At 41.7% G+C, this 16071-nt stretch overlaps 1 protein-coding gene across 1 annotated transcript in view; it reads left to right on the top strand.

Annotated features, from left to right (window-relative positions):
• Window positions 1-16071, top strand: part of itgbl1 (integrin, beta-like 1) — a 41532-nt gene that overhangs the window by 13465 nt on the left and 11996 nt on the right. Inside the window, exons 5-8 of the mRNA XM_019255710.2 lie at window positions 180-320; window positions 3154-3294; window positions 5018-5164; window positions 13035-13151. Coding sequence (XP_019111255.1) covers window positions 180-320; window positions 3154-3294; window positions 5018-5164; window positions 13035-13151 — 546 coding nt within the window. The remainder of the gene's footprint in view (window positions 1-179; window positions 321-3153; window positions 3295-5017; window positions 5165-13034; window positions 13152-16071) is intronic.

The raw sequence follows: 16071 nt of genomic DNA, 5'->3' as shown, positions 1-16071 counted from the left end.
CAGACAATATGGTTTTGGATTTGGGCTGGCAGAAATATAACACTGTCAGCATGTATAATCCTTTACAAACCCTAAAACTACGAAACATGAATGAGTTCATTTAGAAATCTGTTTAAGTGACACTCTGTCACACGCACAGAGGTGAACTCATCAGTTGTTGCTTTCTGATCTGCTTCCAGGCCATGGCCAGTGTTACTGTGGAAACTGTTACTGTGCTGCTGGTTGGCATGGAGACAAATGTGAATTCCAATGTGACATCAGCCCATGGGAAAGCAAGCGGAGATGCACATCTCCAGATGGCAAAATCTGCAGCAACAGAGGTCTGTTTACCCGCCCCAAAGCCAGCACACATCATACAGTCTGGAATCCCACTTTTCTTATTCTGTTATTATTCCTTAAAGTATAATAGCTCATTTCAAATGTACTAAAATAATAATAATTTGCATTTATTATCACCCATTCACACAGAAACACTGAGCTGATTTCATTTCCTGTCTGTATCCATCAGAGGAGGAAAAGACTCTTATCTCAGAAACAGCAAAACTCTGGGAGAGAAATTAATCAAACTGACACTCGATCAAAATCTCTTTCACAGTTTCTAGCAATGTGCAACTTATGAGCGGTTCAGTATGTCCTCTGCTCACCTTTGACACCCACCTTTACTTAAAAAAACAACAGGAAAAAGCATTTAATCAAATGTATTTTGTCTAACTTTATTAACTATCAACTAAAAAAAATACTTTGGTGGTATTTAAGCTGACTTAAATTAATTAGGTCTGTTGTGTTATGTGGACTTAAAGAATATATTTTGTATTTGTCCTTTTAACATCAAACTTATTTGTAGTAGTAAAATAATAGTATCAAGTTCAAAGGTTTTAATTCAATACATATTTATGTCTCCTCATAATAACAGGCTCCACACAAATGAATTCAGTACAACCAAAATATTTTTGGGTTTGTTTTGTTTGAAAACAGAAATTCAAGAAAATCCTCGTGTAAGTTCCAGGGTAAGTCGTCCAAGTTTTGGTGGACAGGCAGTCGGAGAAATAGCTTCACTAACCTCGCTCAAGTGATCCTGGGGGATTTCAGTGAAGCTCTCTAAAATTAATTACTGTGGACTGGCTGAGGGCTGGCTAAGTGGTAGGGCTAAGCGGTAGGCTACATAGACAGAGCCCCGTGATTTATGGTTAAGTGCACAGCTGAAACAGCATGAACAACCATCGACAGCGTACACGGTGTAGAAGCCCGTTGCATCCTTCTTTAGTGCGGTAAAGGTCAGGCAGAGGTTCGACAATCCCAGTCACCAGAGAAAATAACAAAGGAAATATGACTGCAATTAAAAAGGAGTCCATATCAATTTGTAAAGATTTTTTATTACTGGTTTTATTTTTAAAATCAACTATGACACTTTGTCTACTGCTCGTTCTTTTCCCGATCCTTCCAAAAGCAGCTGTTATCAATCTAATTCTGCATTGATTCCCTTATCGACTCCTTTTTTGATGTACTGTTGGGCTGTGGAAAAAAGACGCATGTTTTTACAGCTTTGGTTCAGTTTTCTTACGCTGAACAAAAACTGTTAAAACCAATTAAAAGAACAAAACTTACAGCATGCAAGAAATCTCAGAGATCTAAAATATTGTCATATTTGAGAATAAATTAAAAATGTTCTGGAACTAGATACACCGCAGCCTGGCTCAGATAATTTAAAACTGATGAAAAATTCTTTTTTCTATTTTTTATATTGAATTATTGTCATTCGAGCCAAAGATAGGCTCCCCCTCTGGCTCTAATGTTGACATTATATTCAATTTTACTCGATGTAACTGACGTACTCATGAAAATGCTAAAAAAATTCTGTAAACTGTGCAAACCACCACTTTCCTACACACCCTGCCGACAAATGTTAAAGTTTGGTAAAAGGCGCCAACATACTCGAACATCTTTTTCATTCCGTCCCATTAAAAAACAATTTTCACGAGTCAAACAATTTGATACTGATTATAACGGGAACAATTCTCGATTTCCATCCCAATATGACACGTTACCATTTTTGCTCTGAATCAATCCTCCTTTAAAGCGTTGTGAAGATAATTCCTGGTGATTACACAAGATGGATGAAGGACGGTGATTACATAAAAGAGGGTTGATTTGATTCCATCATGCTGTATGAATCTAGAGACGTGAAGTGTTTTGTATGTTAATATCTTCTCTCTCTCAGTTACCTTTATCTGCTGATCTGCTCACAATCTGAAATGAATGAGCGAGAGATTTGACTGACAGCATGCGATAGATTACTCTGATTACTCCATTCCAACAAACCGCCAACCCCCTCCGTCTGTTCGGTTCACCTAGCCTCCTCGGTTGAGCTAATAATACGCCAACAGACGTGCTGTGGAAACGATAACAGCCACAGAATGCTGGAGGCTAAAAAACCTGCATCTATATATGATTTCTTGATCAAAACAGTTTGACTGGGAGATAACGCAGTGGCACGAGGCGCGCGGAGAGGAAACATTCCCCTTTTTGTGTTTTTTTTTTAGCTGTAAAACAAGAATTTGCTCACACACATAATAGAACATAAATGCATTCTCTAATGGAGCCATGATTTTATAGATTTTATAGAGCGTTTCGAACAGTAACTAGTACGCTGCGCTTTAACCTGCTCCGGTAAAGGCAGGCCGTGACATTTGTGGCAGATATAAAAGTGCATGGCTCTATAAATCCAGAGCTCCGAGGGGTTATGAGGTGATGAGAGAGAGAGACGGCACCTAGGGCCAGGGGCCAGACACACGGCAGCCACAGCCCACAGGCTTGCCAGCTGGCCTGGCTCCCCTGGGGTTCCCTGTGTTCTGTCGCTGCTGATAAGAGAAAATGGGATTTCCACTGGCTGCTGCTCAGCTGAGGCCGTTGCTAAAGATGTAAAGAGAAAGAGAAAGAGAGACAGATACATATAGAAAAGAACTTTATCCTTTTGGCTGTAGTCATAGTGGAAAAACATCCCAGCACCACCCACATCAGTGAGTTACACTGAGGCATTGTTTTGCTTTGTTCGTTTCCAGTTCACATTGTTGATTTATGGCTGAAACAATGGAGAATGAATACATTGTGAACATACAGTATGTGTGTGTTTGTGTGGTTGTGTACGTCTGTCAGGGACCTGTGTGTGCGGGGAATGTAATTGTCATGATGTAGATCCATCTGGAGACTGGGGAGATATACACGGAGACACCTGCGAGTGCGACGAGCGGAACTGCCATGCAACCTACGACCGGTACACGGATGACTTCTGCTCAGGTCAGCAAATAAATAAATAAAAAAAACTGTCAAGATTTGGGGAAATGTGCCTGTTTGAGAGTCAGATGAGAAGATCAATATCACTTTCATGTCCTGTGCACTAAATCTTTAGTTAGAACTAGGAGCCTGTTGGCTTAGCTTAGCATAAAGACTGGAAACAAGGGGAAACATCTAGCCTGGCTCTTTCCAGAGCTAACAAAAATCTGCCAGGTTTTTAGAGGTTATATGAATTTTGTCTTGCTTGCATGTAATCCTCAATAAAACAGCCAATCCTCATTATGTTAGGTTGCTGCAGAACAGACCCAAAAGCAGACTTGGATGAGTTTCAAACAGGGGTTTATTAAAATAGAGGACATGAAGCTGGAAACGGCCTGACGGAGGACGAAATGGCAGAAGCTGAAGCAGGTGGAGTCGTGAGATGGTTGGGGGCAGGTGATCCGAGAGGGGAGAAGTTGGTGGAGAGAGCAGGCAGGCACAAAGAAACATATAAGAACAAAGAAAGACAAAATCACTGTGCTGAAACAATTTTCAAAGAGGCCTGAACATGACTGATCATGATCTGGCGAAGACTGGATGTAGAGCCGGGGTAGATATACTGCTAGAGTTGGGTAGCGGATTGGTTGCAGGTGAGTCAGATTGGCAGCTGGTGATGATGGACACTCCCAGGGAGACAAGACAAACAAGACAAACGCAAGAGGGGAAAACAGTGGAATGACAAGAAATGAGGAGAAGGCACCACTAGACTATGACACATTATTACTGTACTGTAAACTTTGTACAAGTGAAACAGTAGAGATATGTTTACCCTCCAACAGCTTCATCTTTAGAGATCCTGGTCAGCTGGTCTTGTTACTATTAAACATAGCTAGGCTAGTTGTTTCCTCCAGTTATATATCTAACAACTGCATGGACGGAGAGTGATATCAGAACTTATTCTTTGTAGGAAAGCAAACTGGCTTTTACGATGCACTACTGGTCCATAATATTGTTTATGTCAGTGCCATTTATTAATGTTCATTTTTGAGGAACTGCGGGTCCGTGCACTCAGCAAACCCGTCTGATTATTATACAGTGGTAACTGCAACTTTGCAGCTGTAAAAGTGAACTTTCCATATAACTTAATAAGGGATAAGAATGACCTTTTCAGTGTTTCTCTAAAGAATTAATGAACAAAATATGATGGATGCTACTGTTGTGCCTACTATTCATTAAAATAATAATATATGTACCGCAAAACGCATCTTGGCATCTTAGCTTCCGGTGCATATCTTCATGTATAGTTTACTGTTTTACATCTTTGTGTTTTAAACCTTTTCCATCAGATTCTCCAGACCAGAGCAGGTATAATTAACGCAGGTCACCCAGCAGCTTAGAAGAGGCCAGACTGTCTAAGGACTCTGAATCCTCCCTCATCTTCTCATCTCTAGCATGCCCCTTATTTATTTTACTACCTTTCTATTACTCCCCCTTCTCTCTTTCTCTCTCACACACACACACCAGACAAACACTACCTTCACTTTTGCCTTATTTTCTGCTGCATAACCTAATCAAACTCTCCATCCGGCTCCGTGTGTCCCCATCACTCAGTGCTGTTTCCCCCCCTCCCTCCACCTCTCAGTGCGATTATTTGAATTTTCCTCATACGAAGCCTCCACCCTGTTTCACCTCTCTGCTTCCTTCCTCCACCTTCTCTCTCTTTTTTTTTTTTTCTCCCTCTTGGCAGGTCATGGACAGTGTAATTGTGGCAGGTGTGACTGCAAGGAGGGATGGGCCGGAAAGAAGTGCGAGCATCCTCTGTCCTGCTCCCTGTCTCTGGAGAGCAGTGTGAGGAAGTGTCGCGGAACGTCCAATTTGCCCTGCTTCGGACGAGGTACCTGGTCTTCCCCATTTGCTCCTGTTGCCATGGTTACTGCAGCAGGCCCTGTACTCTGCCCTCACCTTTTGGTGTAAAATAGGCCATTTCCAGTGTTTTCACATCTCCTAATCCATCCTTAAGAAGGATGTAAAGACATGTCTGATAGCATCTTTAAAGAAGCCGTGAACGGAAAAACAACCAAGCATCATATACATGAATGTATATGCAGGGTTTGTATTACTGCTGTAAACGTGTTAGTGTTTTGCTCTGGTATCACTTGTGTTCATACATATGTATCGTATATGCACGTTTATGTGCCCGCATGAGATTAAGGGGCACTGTTTGCCTGGAACAAAGTAAACTGAGCTCTCTCAATAGAACAAGCAGTAGGTCGATGTGTCTAGATTTATTACAGTGCACTGTGCGCTTCATTAGTGGCCCTGCTGGACAGAGGAATCTTGTTTCCTTGGGAGCCTCCAAATGTTAGGCCTAACACTAAAATCTTTGATTCAGATACTGAGTTAACACCGGAAAGCCGGACTAAGTACAAATGTCCAGGTTGTGCTTCGATTGTTGTCCCAGTCTCAGGCGCCCTTGAGCCAGTTGATTGATGACGGTGAGGTAACACTATGAAGACAGTGGTGTGCATTTTAGGGCTAGAGAATCGAGACAGTCTACAAAACTCCACACAAAGAAAAGATGCTTTTAGATCTTAGGTTTTTCTCTGTAGAACTTTATATTCATGACTAATGAAGCAACAATCAAGTTCTGGGGAAAACATTCTAAGTATATCAAGAGGTCAAAGCTAGATAATGTTATAGAAATTAACACGAGACACGTTCTCATTTTCATGCACAATGAGTGCACGAGTGGAGTATGTGCCGGCTGATAGGCCAGCCAATCATTTCATTCTGAATAAAATGATTAGATGAGCGTTTGATTTATTGATTGCTGGAAGAGAATTTTAAAAAATAACTATCATAACTTTAATGAGATCATAGATTTTAAATCTATCTTTAAATGCTGCACTCCATGAATATGAGCTTGTATGAAATCAAGCATGTTGAAGCGTTGTCAAAACAAATCCACAGATCCGTGCCTTTCCCATCCAATTGCTTGTAACTGTCTTATGGTGCATCAAGAAACATGTGAAACAGTACCAGCACGGTTTATTAAAAAAACACTCACTCACTCACAATCGTAATATTATTAATGGAGCAGGGTCAAAACATTTCTGAATAGACAACGAAAAAAAACATGCATTCAGTCCATTAACCATCTACGTCAAGTGATGGACAAACCAGTGATTAAGATTACACTGAACTACTTCAAATATACGCAGCCCAAAGCTTCTCAGACAACAAAGGGAGGAACAGATTACTCACCTTGTGCAGATTAATCTTCATGAGCAGTGGACACAGTATGCTGTATTAAACTGAAATATCATAAAACGAAACTGCGAAATCACATTCTGAGCCCAGAAAGAAAAAAAAAAGTAAAGGTAAAAGTGAAAGTTTGAGTATTGCTCTTACAAAAGAAAGCAGATAAATGAAAATGTATGTTTCAGAAAGAAAAAGCTGTGCAAAGCTAAAACTGGACAGGTCATACATGAGTTTGTTGATTTTGCCTTGGCTTATGTGTGTGGACAGAATATCCAGGTGCAAATATACTAAAAAAAAATTGTTTTGCCCAACGGATTTTTGCTTGATAGTTCTGCAGGGATGTAATATTTTCAGAAACATGGCAGGCTTTGTCAGCTTGAAAATCAAAAGACAAAAACAGCCCAGCTAGTGGAGTATTCACCATGTAGAGAAAAAACTGTCAATCATCTGTTCGACAGTCTCCGTAGATTTGCCAAACAAAAATAAGCCAAAAAAAAAAAAGATCATGGCTTTCCCAGCCTGATACTGGTGTGGACTGTCCAGAGTTAACAATGCACAATGGTCACGTTGCTGTTGACAGAAAACTTGCATTGTTCCAATGTACGCTATGACCATTTGTTAATAAGACAAATGGTCTTCTAGCTGTGCAGTGCTCAATCTTCTGAGGTGTTGCTTGTACGTGTATTTTACACTGATGCAGCAGCATTAATCCATCAGATTACAGTATTCTGTGGGCCATTGTTCAGTGTAGCACCGCTCCATTCATTCAGCTGGAAACATTGCTGTAGTTTTCTGGGGAATACCTCGCACTGTCTGTACTTCAGGTACGAGAGGACAATACAAAATAGTACAGTAAGTCCTCCTGTAATCTGTCGGCCTCACCGCGATTCAGCTTAATAACGTAGGCGGCGGTGAGCAATACTGAAAGGAGCGCAACCTGCTTGGTTCCAGGGCTCTGTCGATTTATCAGGGGTTAATGTGAAGTATTGATTTCCTGTTTCATTTGACTGCGAGGAAAGCCACCGGGGAATCCGCAGCCTTTCAGCCGTTGCTACGTTTCAAATGCAAAGAGAGGAGAGTGGACTAGAGCCGACTGTATGTTATTATAGTGGCCGTAGACATCCCTCAAACCCATGGATGGGAAAGCTCCTGATTACATCAGGCACCTGAGGCACACATATGACAGGGCCATGGAGTTACCATGGAGACAACTACATCAACAAACCAACATCACCATGAGCCAACAATGGAGCAATGACAGCAGTATGGTAAACGAAGCTCACATACTGTCGCTAAGTGAACTCTACAAATGGAACCATTTGAATACATCAGCTGTTCATCACATATTGTGACTGTTCCATAGCAGACTTTGGTTCTGACCCCCACCCCGCCACCTCACATAATGAACCAGCAAAGATTAACTTGTGCTGGGGGAGTTAATTAGCTTTAATTCCTCCTGCAGTACCTTTAAATTATCTCCAATTGCTGCAACAAAATGGAACTTTAAATTACCCTGCGCAATAGAACAATTAATGGGATCCATAAATTCCTCCTTTTAAAAATGACTTTTCTTCCCCTCTCCTGTCTGCCACCCCGGTCCATTCAGTGACAGATTAAAGTGTACATTTAAACCACATGGCAGTGTTATATAAATAAATGCCCTGTGCATACATAAGGAACGGAATCTGATTAAATACAGGAGACATTGTTCCCTACAATTTCCACTGTCTGCCTAGGCCAGCAATTAATCTATTACATGTTGGCTGCGTGACATAAATTCTCCCCATTGCTCCTCCTCCATTATTAACAATAAATGTCCCAAAGTACCATTCAGATAGACAGAGGAGGGTGACATATATATACATATGTATCTGTTGTGGCGTCTGTCTTTCAGCCTTTCATTTCACAAATGACTAAAAGTCAGTCCCAGATTTTCTCTTGTCCAGCAGCTTCTTGTTAGGAAGAGCTCTAGTTTGCAGCAGTTTACTTCACTGTCCATCAGGAAACTCTGTAAATCACAGAGAGTTGATGCGAGGCAGTGAGAGGACATCAGAGGGAAAGCAGAAAACATTTTCTCCATAAAATATGATCCAGTTTCACCAAAATCAGTGAAATAGTTGGTGCTGTGTGACTAAATGCTGTAAGGCTTTACGTACTTTTCATGGGTTATCGTACCCAGAGCACAAAGCGACACAGTGCAAACATACTGGGAACAGACTGGGAAAGACAGAGACATGTCAATGTAGAACCAAGATGATTAGAAATCTCTTATTTTATGGTAGGAAAGTTACACAATGTCGCTTTAACTGCCAGAGGATGGCCACTTGGTTTAGTTGATTGAAGATCACATTGATGAGAAACAAATGATTGTTCAGAGAGCGTTCATTGCCAGGCTTTGATGGATGGCAAAGGACGTGAAGGGGAAAGAAAAGGGAGAAAGAACACAATGAAGGGAGACAGGAGGCAGGGTGAGAGAGTTAGAGAGAGAGAGAGAGAGAGAGACTGTAGCAGACAGACGTAGAAAATCACTTAGGCATGGATGAATGCGGGTAGAGATGGCAGCTTGAGCGGAAAAGCCTTGAAATTTAAAACAGCAGCTTCAGAGCTTTTCTTCCAGAGAGGTGGAGGAAAGACGCTTGCGGAGAGCACATTCTTTATACTGTGGTATTTCCTCAAGGAAACACCTGCTTTCGACATCTTTCTGCTGATTCTTGGGATTCCTTCTCTGCTTTCTGATGTGCGGCCTGTAGTCGACATTAACTACCATTGGTAATATTTAATGGCACATACCTTTTGCATTACTCTGCTCTAATACCTAACAGTTAAGGGGTAGTACTATGACTGTACTATAAACTGAAAATGGAAATATTACCGCACAGGCTGAGTCATGACTTTAGTTTCTTACTGTGGTTTAAGGCCCAGTGAAATGAGCTTCCATAATGGGACATGTGTCTGGGGTGGACACTTGTTTAAAACTATACACAGCTGTAGAGATCTGTTAGAGTTAAACACACACCTAATATTATACTGCTCTGAAAATGACACTCAGGCTAACAGTTAAGAGCAGTTTGATCGTGGAAAGTGTCGCCTGGTCCCTCATAAACATTTCATTGGATACATTTATGAATACATCCAGCATTAGGGTTAGGGTTAAAGGGATAGTTTGGATTTTCGAGTTACCTACAGTAGAGGGTGGTCAGTGTGCTCCCGGTTTGGAGATGCAGAAAGAATAGAATACAATAGATTAGAACAGATACTTTATTGATATTATTTATTGTTTCTTTACATGCATTTTCACCCGAAACACAACTACACAAACACATAGACATGCAAATGTGGAGAGAGCGATGGTGGGCTGATGGGCCGCCACACAGAGTGGCTCCCTGAGAGCAGGCAGGGGAGTTTGGTGCCTTGCTCAGGAGGTGAACCGGCATCTCTCCAGCTACCGGTCCACCTTGCATACCGTGCCACCCAAAAAAAAGACAAAAAAACAAGTCCAGGCAAGAAAGTGGAGTAACGTATTACGCCACAGATCTCATTGCAATGAGAATATGTTGACTATAGCCAACACTTGGATGGATATATTAAATGGGCCAGGTGAACATTTTCTTTCATAGTCTATGCAATCAGACATTAAAACAATTTGTGGTACCAGAACCAAAAACCCTGATGACATTACTCGGGATACATTGTACTTTACCAGTTATTGGATCTGGATGTATATGATGATGTGACAGTAATGATGTTTGTTGCCTATCTGTGTGTTAATGGTGGCATTTGCCCTGGAAAATCCTCTTTCTCTCTAGCAGTGAATTGCTTGCCTATGTATCTAAATGGACTGATACCATAGCCTACTAATATTGTGCATTTTACTGGATGTGTTTTAAACAGCTATCATGCACTTAATGAATCCTGATACTGACGACACACCCGTTTTATAGGTGCTTCTCTTTGGGTGCTAATGGAATGCATTCATACACCACAGGACGGGAGTCAGCACAGCGGGGGGGAGGCATCATTAGACCGGATTTATTTTATCTGATGTGAACTCATTGCAGCCGTCACAGAAATGACAATAAAATCGAGTCAAAAGAGATGGTAAGCTTTGGCGATGAGAAGGCTGCAGAGTGGTTTTAAGGTGTTTGGTGAGAATGCTTTTGGAGTGGTTGTATGCAAATTCCAGGTTTGATCCTAGATGTGTTTTGATTTAAGTAGTTCAGTGAATATCAGCGAGTCCATTTAGATTTTAAACTGCACCCTATTTTTTTTTTTTATTGACTCAGTGTTCTTTTTCTCGCCATAAAGAAATGCAAATGTAGGTGCAATGCAAAAGCAGTTTTGTCTCTGTGCAGGCTCCATGCTGAAAAGAGTATGTGTTTGTCTAGATAAGCCGGTGCAGCACAATTTCGGTCCTCTTTTTGACATGAAAATGAGCATGAGTGCACATGCATTTCCAATGGGTTCAGACCACTTTACTGAAAACGTGACACAGTCTAGTTGGGGAGAGTCGTGCACACAGACAAATCACATAAATCATTGGTTTTCGGTTGAATTTTGCAGCTCCGTCTTTGATCGTAAATTTCCCAAGCTCACATTTAAATTCACATGACTTAAAAACACGTGTGACAGTAACGATTGATCTGCGTCCACTGAAGAATGCATGACAGCTTTCCCTTTAGTTTTTTGTTTTAATCTGCAAAGCTGCAATTTGAAGAGCCTGTGAAATTGTGGCTGATTTGAATACATTGGAAACTTGAATTAAAACTGAATTCTGTCACCTGGCTGTAAAATATTATAGGTATTTTTATGAGAATTCAAAATACAGACATCATCTGCCCTTCTGAACATACTGAACACTGTGTGTTCATGGCTTGGGTGCATTGGGACTCATGGAAAAGAATCATTTTTCTCCCTGTCTGTTCGCTGCTTTTAAAAGGAACGAGAAGAGCTGACTTGATTGACCATTACTCAAGCCTACCCTATCATTCCCTGATTAAGTATTCATCCATTTAACAACGTATTCATCCAGCTCTGGCCCCTCTCCAGTGTGCACTGCACTGCAACATGGCTAAGCTCACACCTCTGCTCAGTAAAACGTCAAAAACGAGTTTGCACCTCCTTCACCTGCCGTTCATTTGTACACACGTTTGAAACCTATACTTATACAGCCAAATGTCTCAGGCTGGTGTCTGCAGATGTGACATTGACATTCAGGTGTTGTTCACCTTAGACAGGCTTACAAATCAAACCTCGACACACACCAATGCACACATACACACAACGTGGCGGAGAGATAATCGATAAGGCAGGGGTGTTATGACATCACCAGTTGCTAGGGTAACTGAGTCCCTAGAGCAGATGGTGATATGTTGTATGTGCAGCAGGAAGATAGGTTCCTAGTGGGTGTGTGCGTGTGTGTGTGTGTGTGTGTGTGTGGACATAAAAGCTGACAGTGATGTGACACGGACAACACATTAGGTGACGCTGTCAGTCGAGGCGCTGTCTTGTGAATTCATTCGCCTCCTTTTATTGCCCCTAATTCCACTCAATGAGTCATCAAAGGAAAGAGGCAGGTGCACACACATTATGGATATTCTTTATGTGTTATTTAGATGCACTAAACACAAAATGTACCCTGCAGGGCCACAAACAAGGGAAACACTCAGAGTGAATAATGATTGTGCAAAAAAAAGGACGTACCCTGCTCAATAAAAACAGGAGAATAGAGAAAGAGAGTCACTCCATATGCAGTGTTTTAACCATCTGTCTTCACTGAGCTGGGAAATTCCCTTTGTGCAATTATTTCTCATGGTAGGTAGCTTACCTGTTTGCAGCCCGTCTGGGTTACATTTTACAGATTTCAAACAGTGTGTGTCTCTCTGCTATGTCAGTAAAGCACAGAGCACACAAGACAAACACATTATATTTCATGGACTTCTATGATGCAGTGTTGTGTTTTTCTATCGAAGGTAGTAATTTGATTTCATTATAGCAGAAAAAATTGGAGATAAACGTGCAAGCGCAGACAAAAAAGTGACTGTAATCCTCCTCAAATATGTGTGTGTGGCCTACACCGCTACACCCATAATTGATATCACTCTGAGCGGCCCGGTGAAATGATCAATGAGCAGGTATGCTGCACACCTCCAGTGATAGTTCAGAATAGATGATGTTTTTCTAATGAGTTTCACCATTAGCCAGCATGCTCACTCGGTAAGTTCCCCCGTGGCCTTCTTTTCGCTGGCAGCTCGCTGATTGAAGTGGGATCGCAACATCTCAAGGTGTGCGTACGCGTGGGCGTGCAGCCCGTGCGAGTGTCTATTAGAGTGAGTGATTTACAAGACTTCCACGCGTGGCTGCAGGGAACGTTGTCAGGCAGATTAAGGCTAGTTTTAAAATCAGCACGGTGCACGTCTTGCTTTGAATTTTAGGTTGAATAAAGTAAAACTGCATTCTGCTGGACAACTCTGCTCAGTTGTGAGAAAACCTCTCTGTCTTTGTAGGTCAGTGCCAGTGTGGACAGTGCACTTGCCACCCACCTGGGGACAACCGGGTGCACGGCAAAAACTGCGAGTGCGACGACCGCCAGTGTGAAGATCTCAGTGGAGAGGTCTGTGGAGGTGAGAGCACACACACACACACACATTCACTGAACTCTCTGTGTCCATTAAGGGCTGTTCAAGTTGCGTGAGGGAATTGAGAGAACATGGCAATAAAGGCAAGTCTGTGTTTCAACAAACTGTATGGAATAGAGGAGTGGGTGGCCTATTTTCAGGAAAGTACTGTTCACTTTCAACAAAGACAATGGAGCCACGTGCACGGACAGATACATCCAGTCATGTGCAGATCTTTTAGAGTTTACAGATATCATCTAATTTCCTGTTTGTTTGATTTTAGAATGTCATCTGCATATTCTGGCATGTGAACAAATACAGTTCAGTAGTTCAGAAAAATTCTCCCACTCCGACAGCGGCTTCAGGTTCTTTTATTGAGGCTGCTGTCAGGGGAACATCTTTATTGCACCCGGCAGTGTAACCTGTGTCACCTACTGCGTGGTATCCTCTTGTGTATTACTGTCACTGTCATGTCCCCTTGACCCCCTCCCATGTAAGTCAAGAGCTGCTTTGCTTTCCAAAGACATTCTCCAACATCTGACGTGGCGTTCTCTCTCTCAGACACTCCGCTCTACAGACACATTGTTGGCAGCGGTATTAATATTTCCTGCGACTACTGTCACTGCTACATTTGTTTGTCTGTTGATATCCAACAGCATAAGTCGATTATGTAAATGACAGGTGACATTCATCCGGATGAAGCAAGCAGTTTGGAACGCTTCTTCACTTCTGTTCACTTCGATTAATTTGTCATGTGTAATCATTAAAAAAACTATTATAGCTCCTACTGCACATTCTCAATGAAGAAAAATAAGTAAAACAACAACAAAATATTAATAACAAGGATAATAGCAATGTGTTTTCTATGTTGAGGAACATTGGCATTATTAAATTGAGCAAGTTTACTGTGACAATATTACAAAAGTATTCAAAAACAAAAACATTAGATGCACATATGCCGGTGTGCTGGACACGCTTACACACTTACCACTCCTCTCCTAACTACCGCAAGAAAAAAGAAACAAACTACACACATCTTGTGCAGCATGTGCACACATACACTCACCCACTTTGAAATGATGCCAGGGGCAGACGCTGAATTTGAAGATCAATACGGAGTGATCCTATCTGCTCTCTTTGATATCCACAGGCACAGCCCTCTAAAACCCTCCAGCTGAATTTGAGAGAAATTGCTCCAATTCTCTGAAGCTTCTATTCGAGGTCTGGGTGAAGTTTGCGCTCTTAATTTGAGCCATTTAAGCACAAATGCTGTAATGGATAGATTGCACTAAAAAACATTAGGAGGCTCAATTGGAATTGATATTTCCCCTTTGCAGCAGCTGCTGCTACTTTCGGACAGAGACAGAGAGAGAACAGAAAGAGCCAGATGGAGGTGCAGTAAAGGATTGCCGTGAAAGAAAAGCCACATTCTTCTACAAAAACCAACAGTCTGAGGGAAATGCTGAAAATGCATCATTCATTCATTTGAAGGGCCTTTGTAGGGAGCATTATTCTGTTTGATTCTACACTTGCACACAAGTTTTTATTGGTTTTAGTATTGTTAAACGACACACAGTGCTGTATCTCCTACACACCGGTGTTGTAGTCAAGACAACCTACATCAAAACCAAGTCATGACCAAAGACTTTAAGGGCTTTAGATTAAGTCAAGACCAAAAGACAAAGGCAGTGTGAAACCATGTCAAGACCAGGACCAGATCAATTTGGACAATGCAAACCATTGGCACTCAATCAAATCAGATCTGAAAGATCTTCTGTCAGTCCCCTTACAAAGTTAACACTGCATTAGCGACATCCCTTAATACAGTATATGTAACTAAATGTAACTAGGTGGCAGATAGCTGGTGACCCTGAAATACAGTATATACAATATACAAGTAGCTAAAGGAGATTAGACCAAGTCAAAATTCAGTTGTTTCCAAGACAAGACTGCGACCATCAAAAAGTGAGACCAGTCTGAAACTGTCTGTGTTTGCTCCACCCAAAGGATCAGGGTGTAGAATTAAGTGGCATCTAGTAGTGTAGCTGTAGACTCACTTACCCACCCAATGCAAGTGTGAAATGCACAATGGTTTGTCCATTCTGGGCTACTGTAGAAACATGGCAGACACCATGGCGGGGTCTGAAGCGGTTATAAGCTCCAAGGCAACAAAGACATTCTTATTTTCAGGTGATTATACACTCATACAGACATAGTTATGCATATTATATTCCATTTCTTTCATATTCTGTGAATAGAGACCCCTCGATCTTGATACACTGTGATCCATGCAGCTTTTCAAAGAGTACACAGAGTGCAGACTTTCTCATGAGGAGCATTTCTCTCACTTCACTCTGAGATATTTGCGTTCATTCTTAAATTTACATGCAGTCCGCCTGTTTCCCTTCATCCAGCTACCATACAGATACACTTGTGTAAGCGCCTCCCTCCGAGTGGGGCTTTTTAATGTTGTTTTGGTCGACTGTGCCACTTTGTATCAGTGGTGCATTGCAGCATCTGAGGGTAAATTTTCTCCTTTAAAGGGGGGGATGCAGTATTTATGTGAATGGATTACTGGGGCTCATTGCGTGCTGGGCTATCCAGAGACAATTCTTCACAATGTGTCCTGGGAGAGGCTGTCTGAGCACCAAACACCAACACTACACACACACACACACACACACACAGACATGCTGTCAGGCTGACAATTAAGTCTGTATACACAGAGGCCTGTGGAAGTTATTGGGTTGTTTCTTTTTTGCAAAGGTACTTTAAGTGGAGAGTGGGGATCAAACAGAAAGTAACTTTGTGGCGAGGGGGCTGTAAGAAAACTTCCCAATCCAGGGTACAGTTCAGTCACTGCCCCTTGGATGTTTGGGCCTCACCACAGACAACAGAGAGGAGAGAAATGAGGCATGTAATTCAG

Source organism: Larimichthys crocea, chromosome XVIII, assembly GCF_000972845.2.
Source record: "Larimichthys crocea isolate SSNF chromosome XVIII, L_crocea_2.0, whole genome shotgun sequence".
Lineage (NCBI taxonomy): Eukaryota > Metazoa > Chordata > Actinopteri > Sciaenidae > Larimichthys > Larimichthys crocea.
This window is presented reverse-complemented; position numbering and strand designations above follow the sequence as displayed.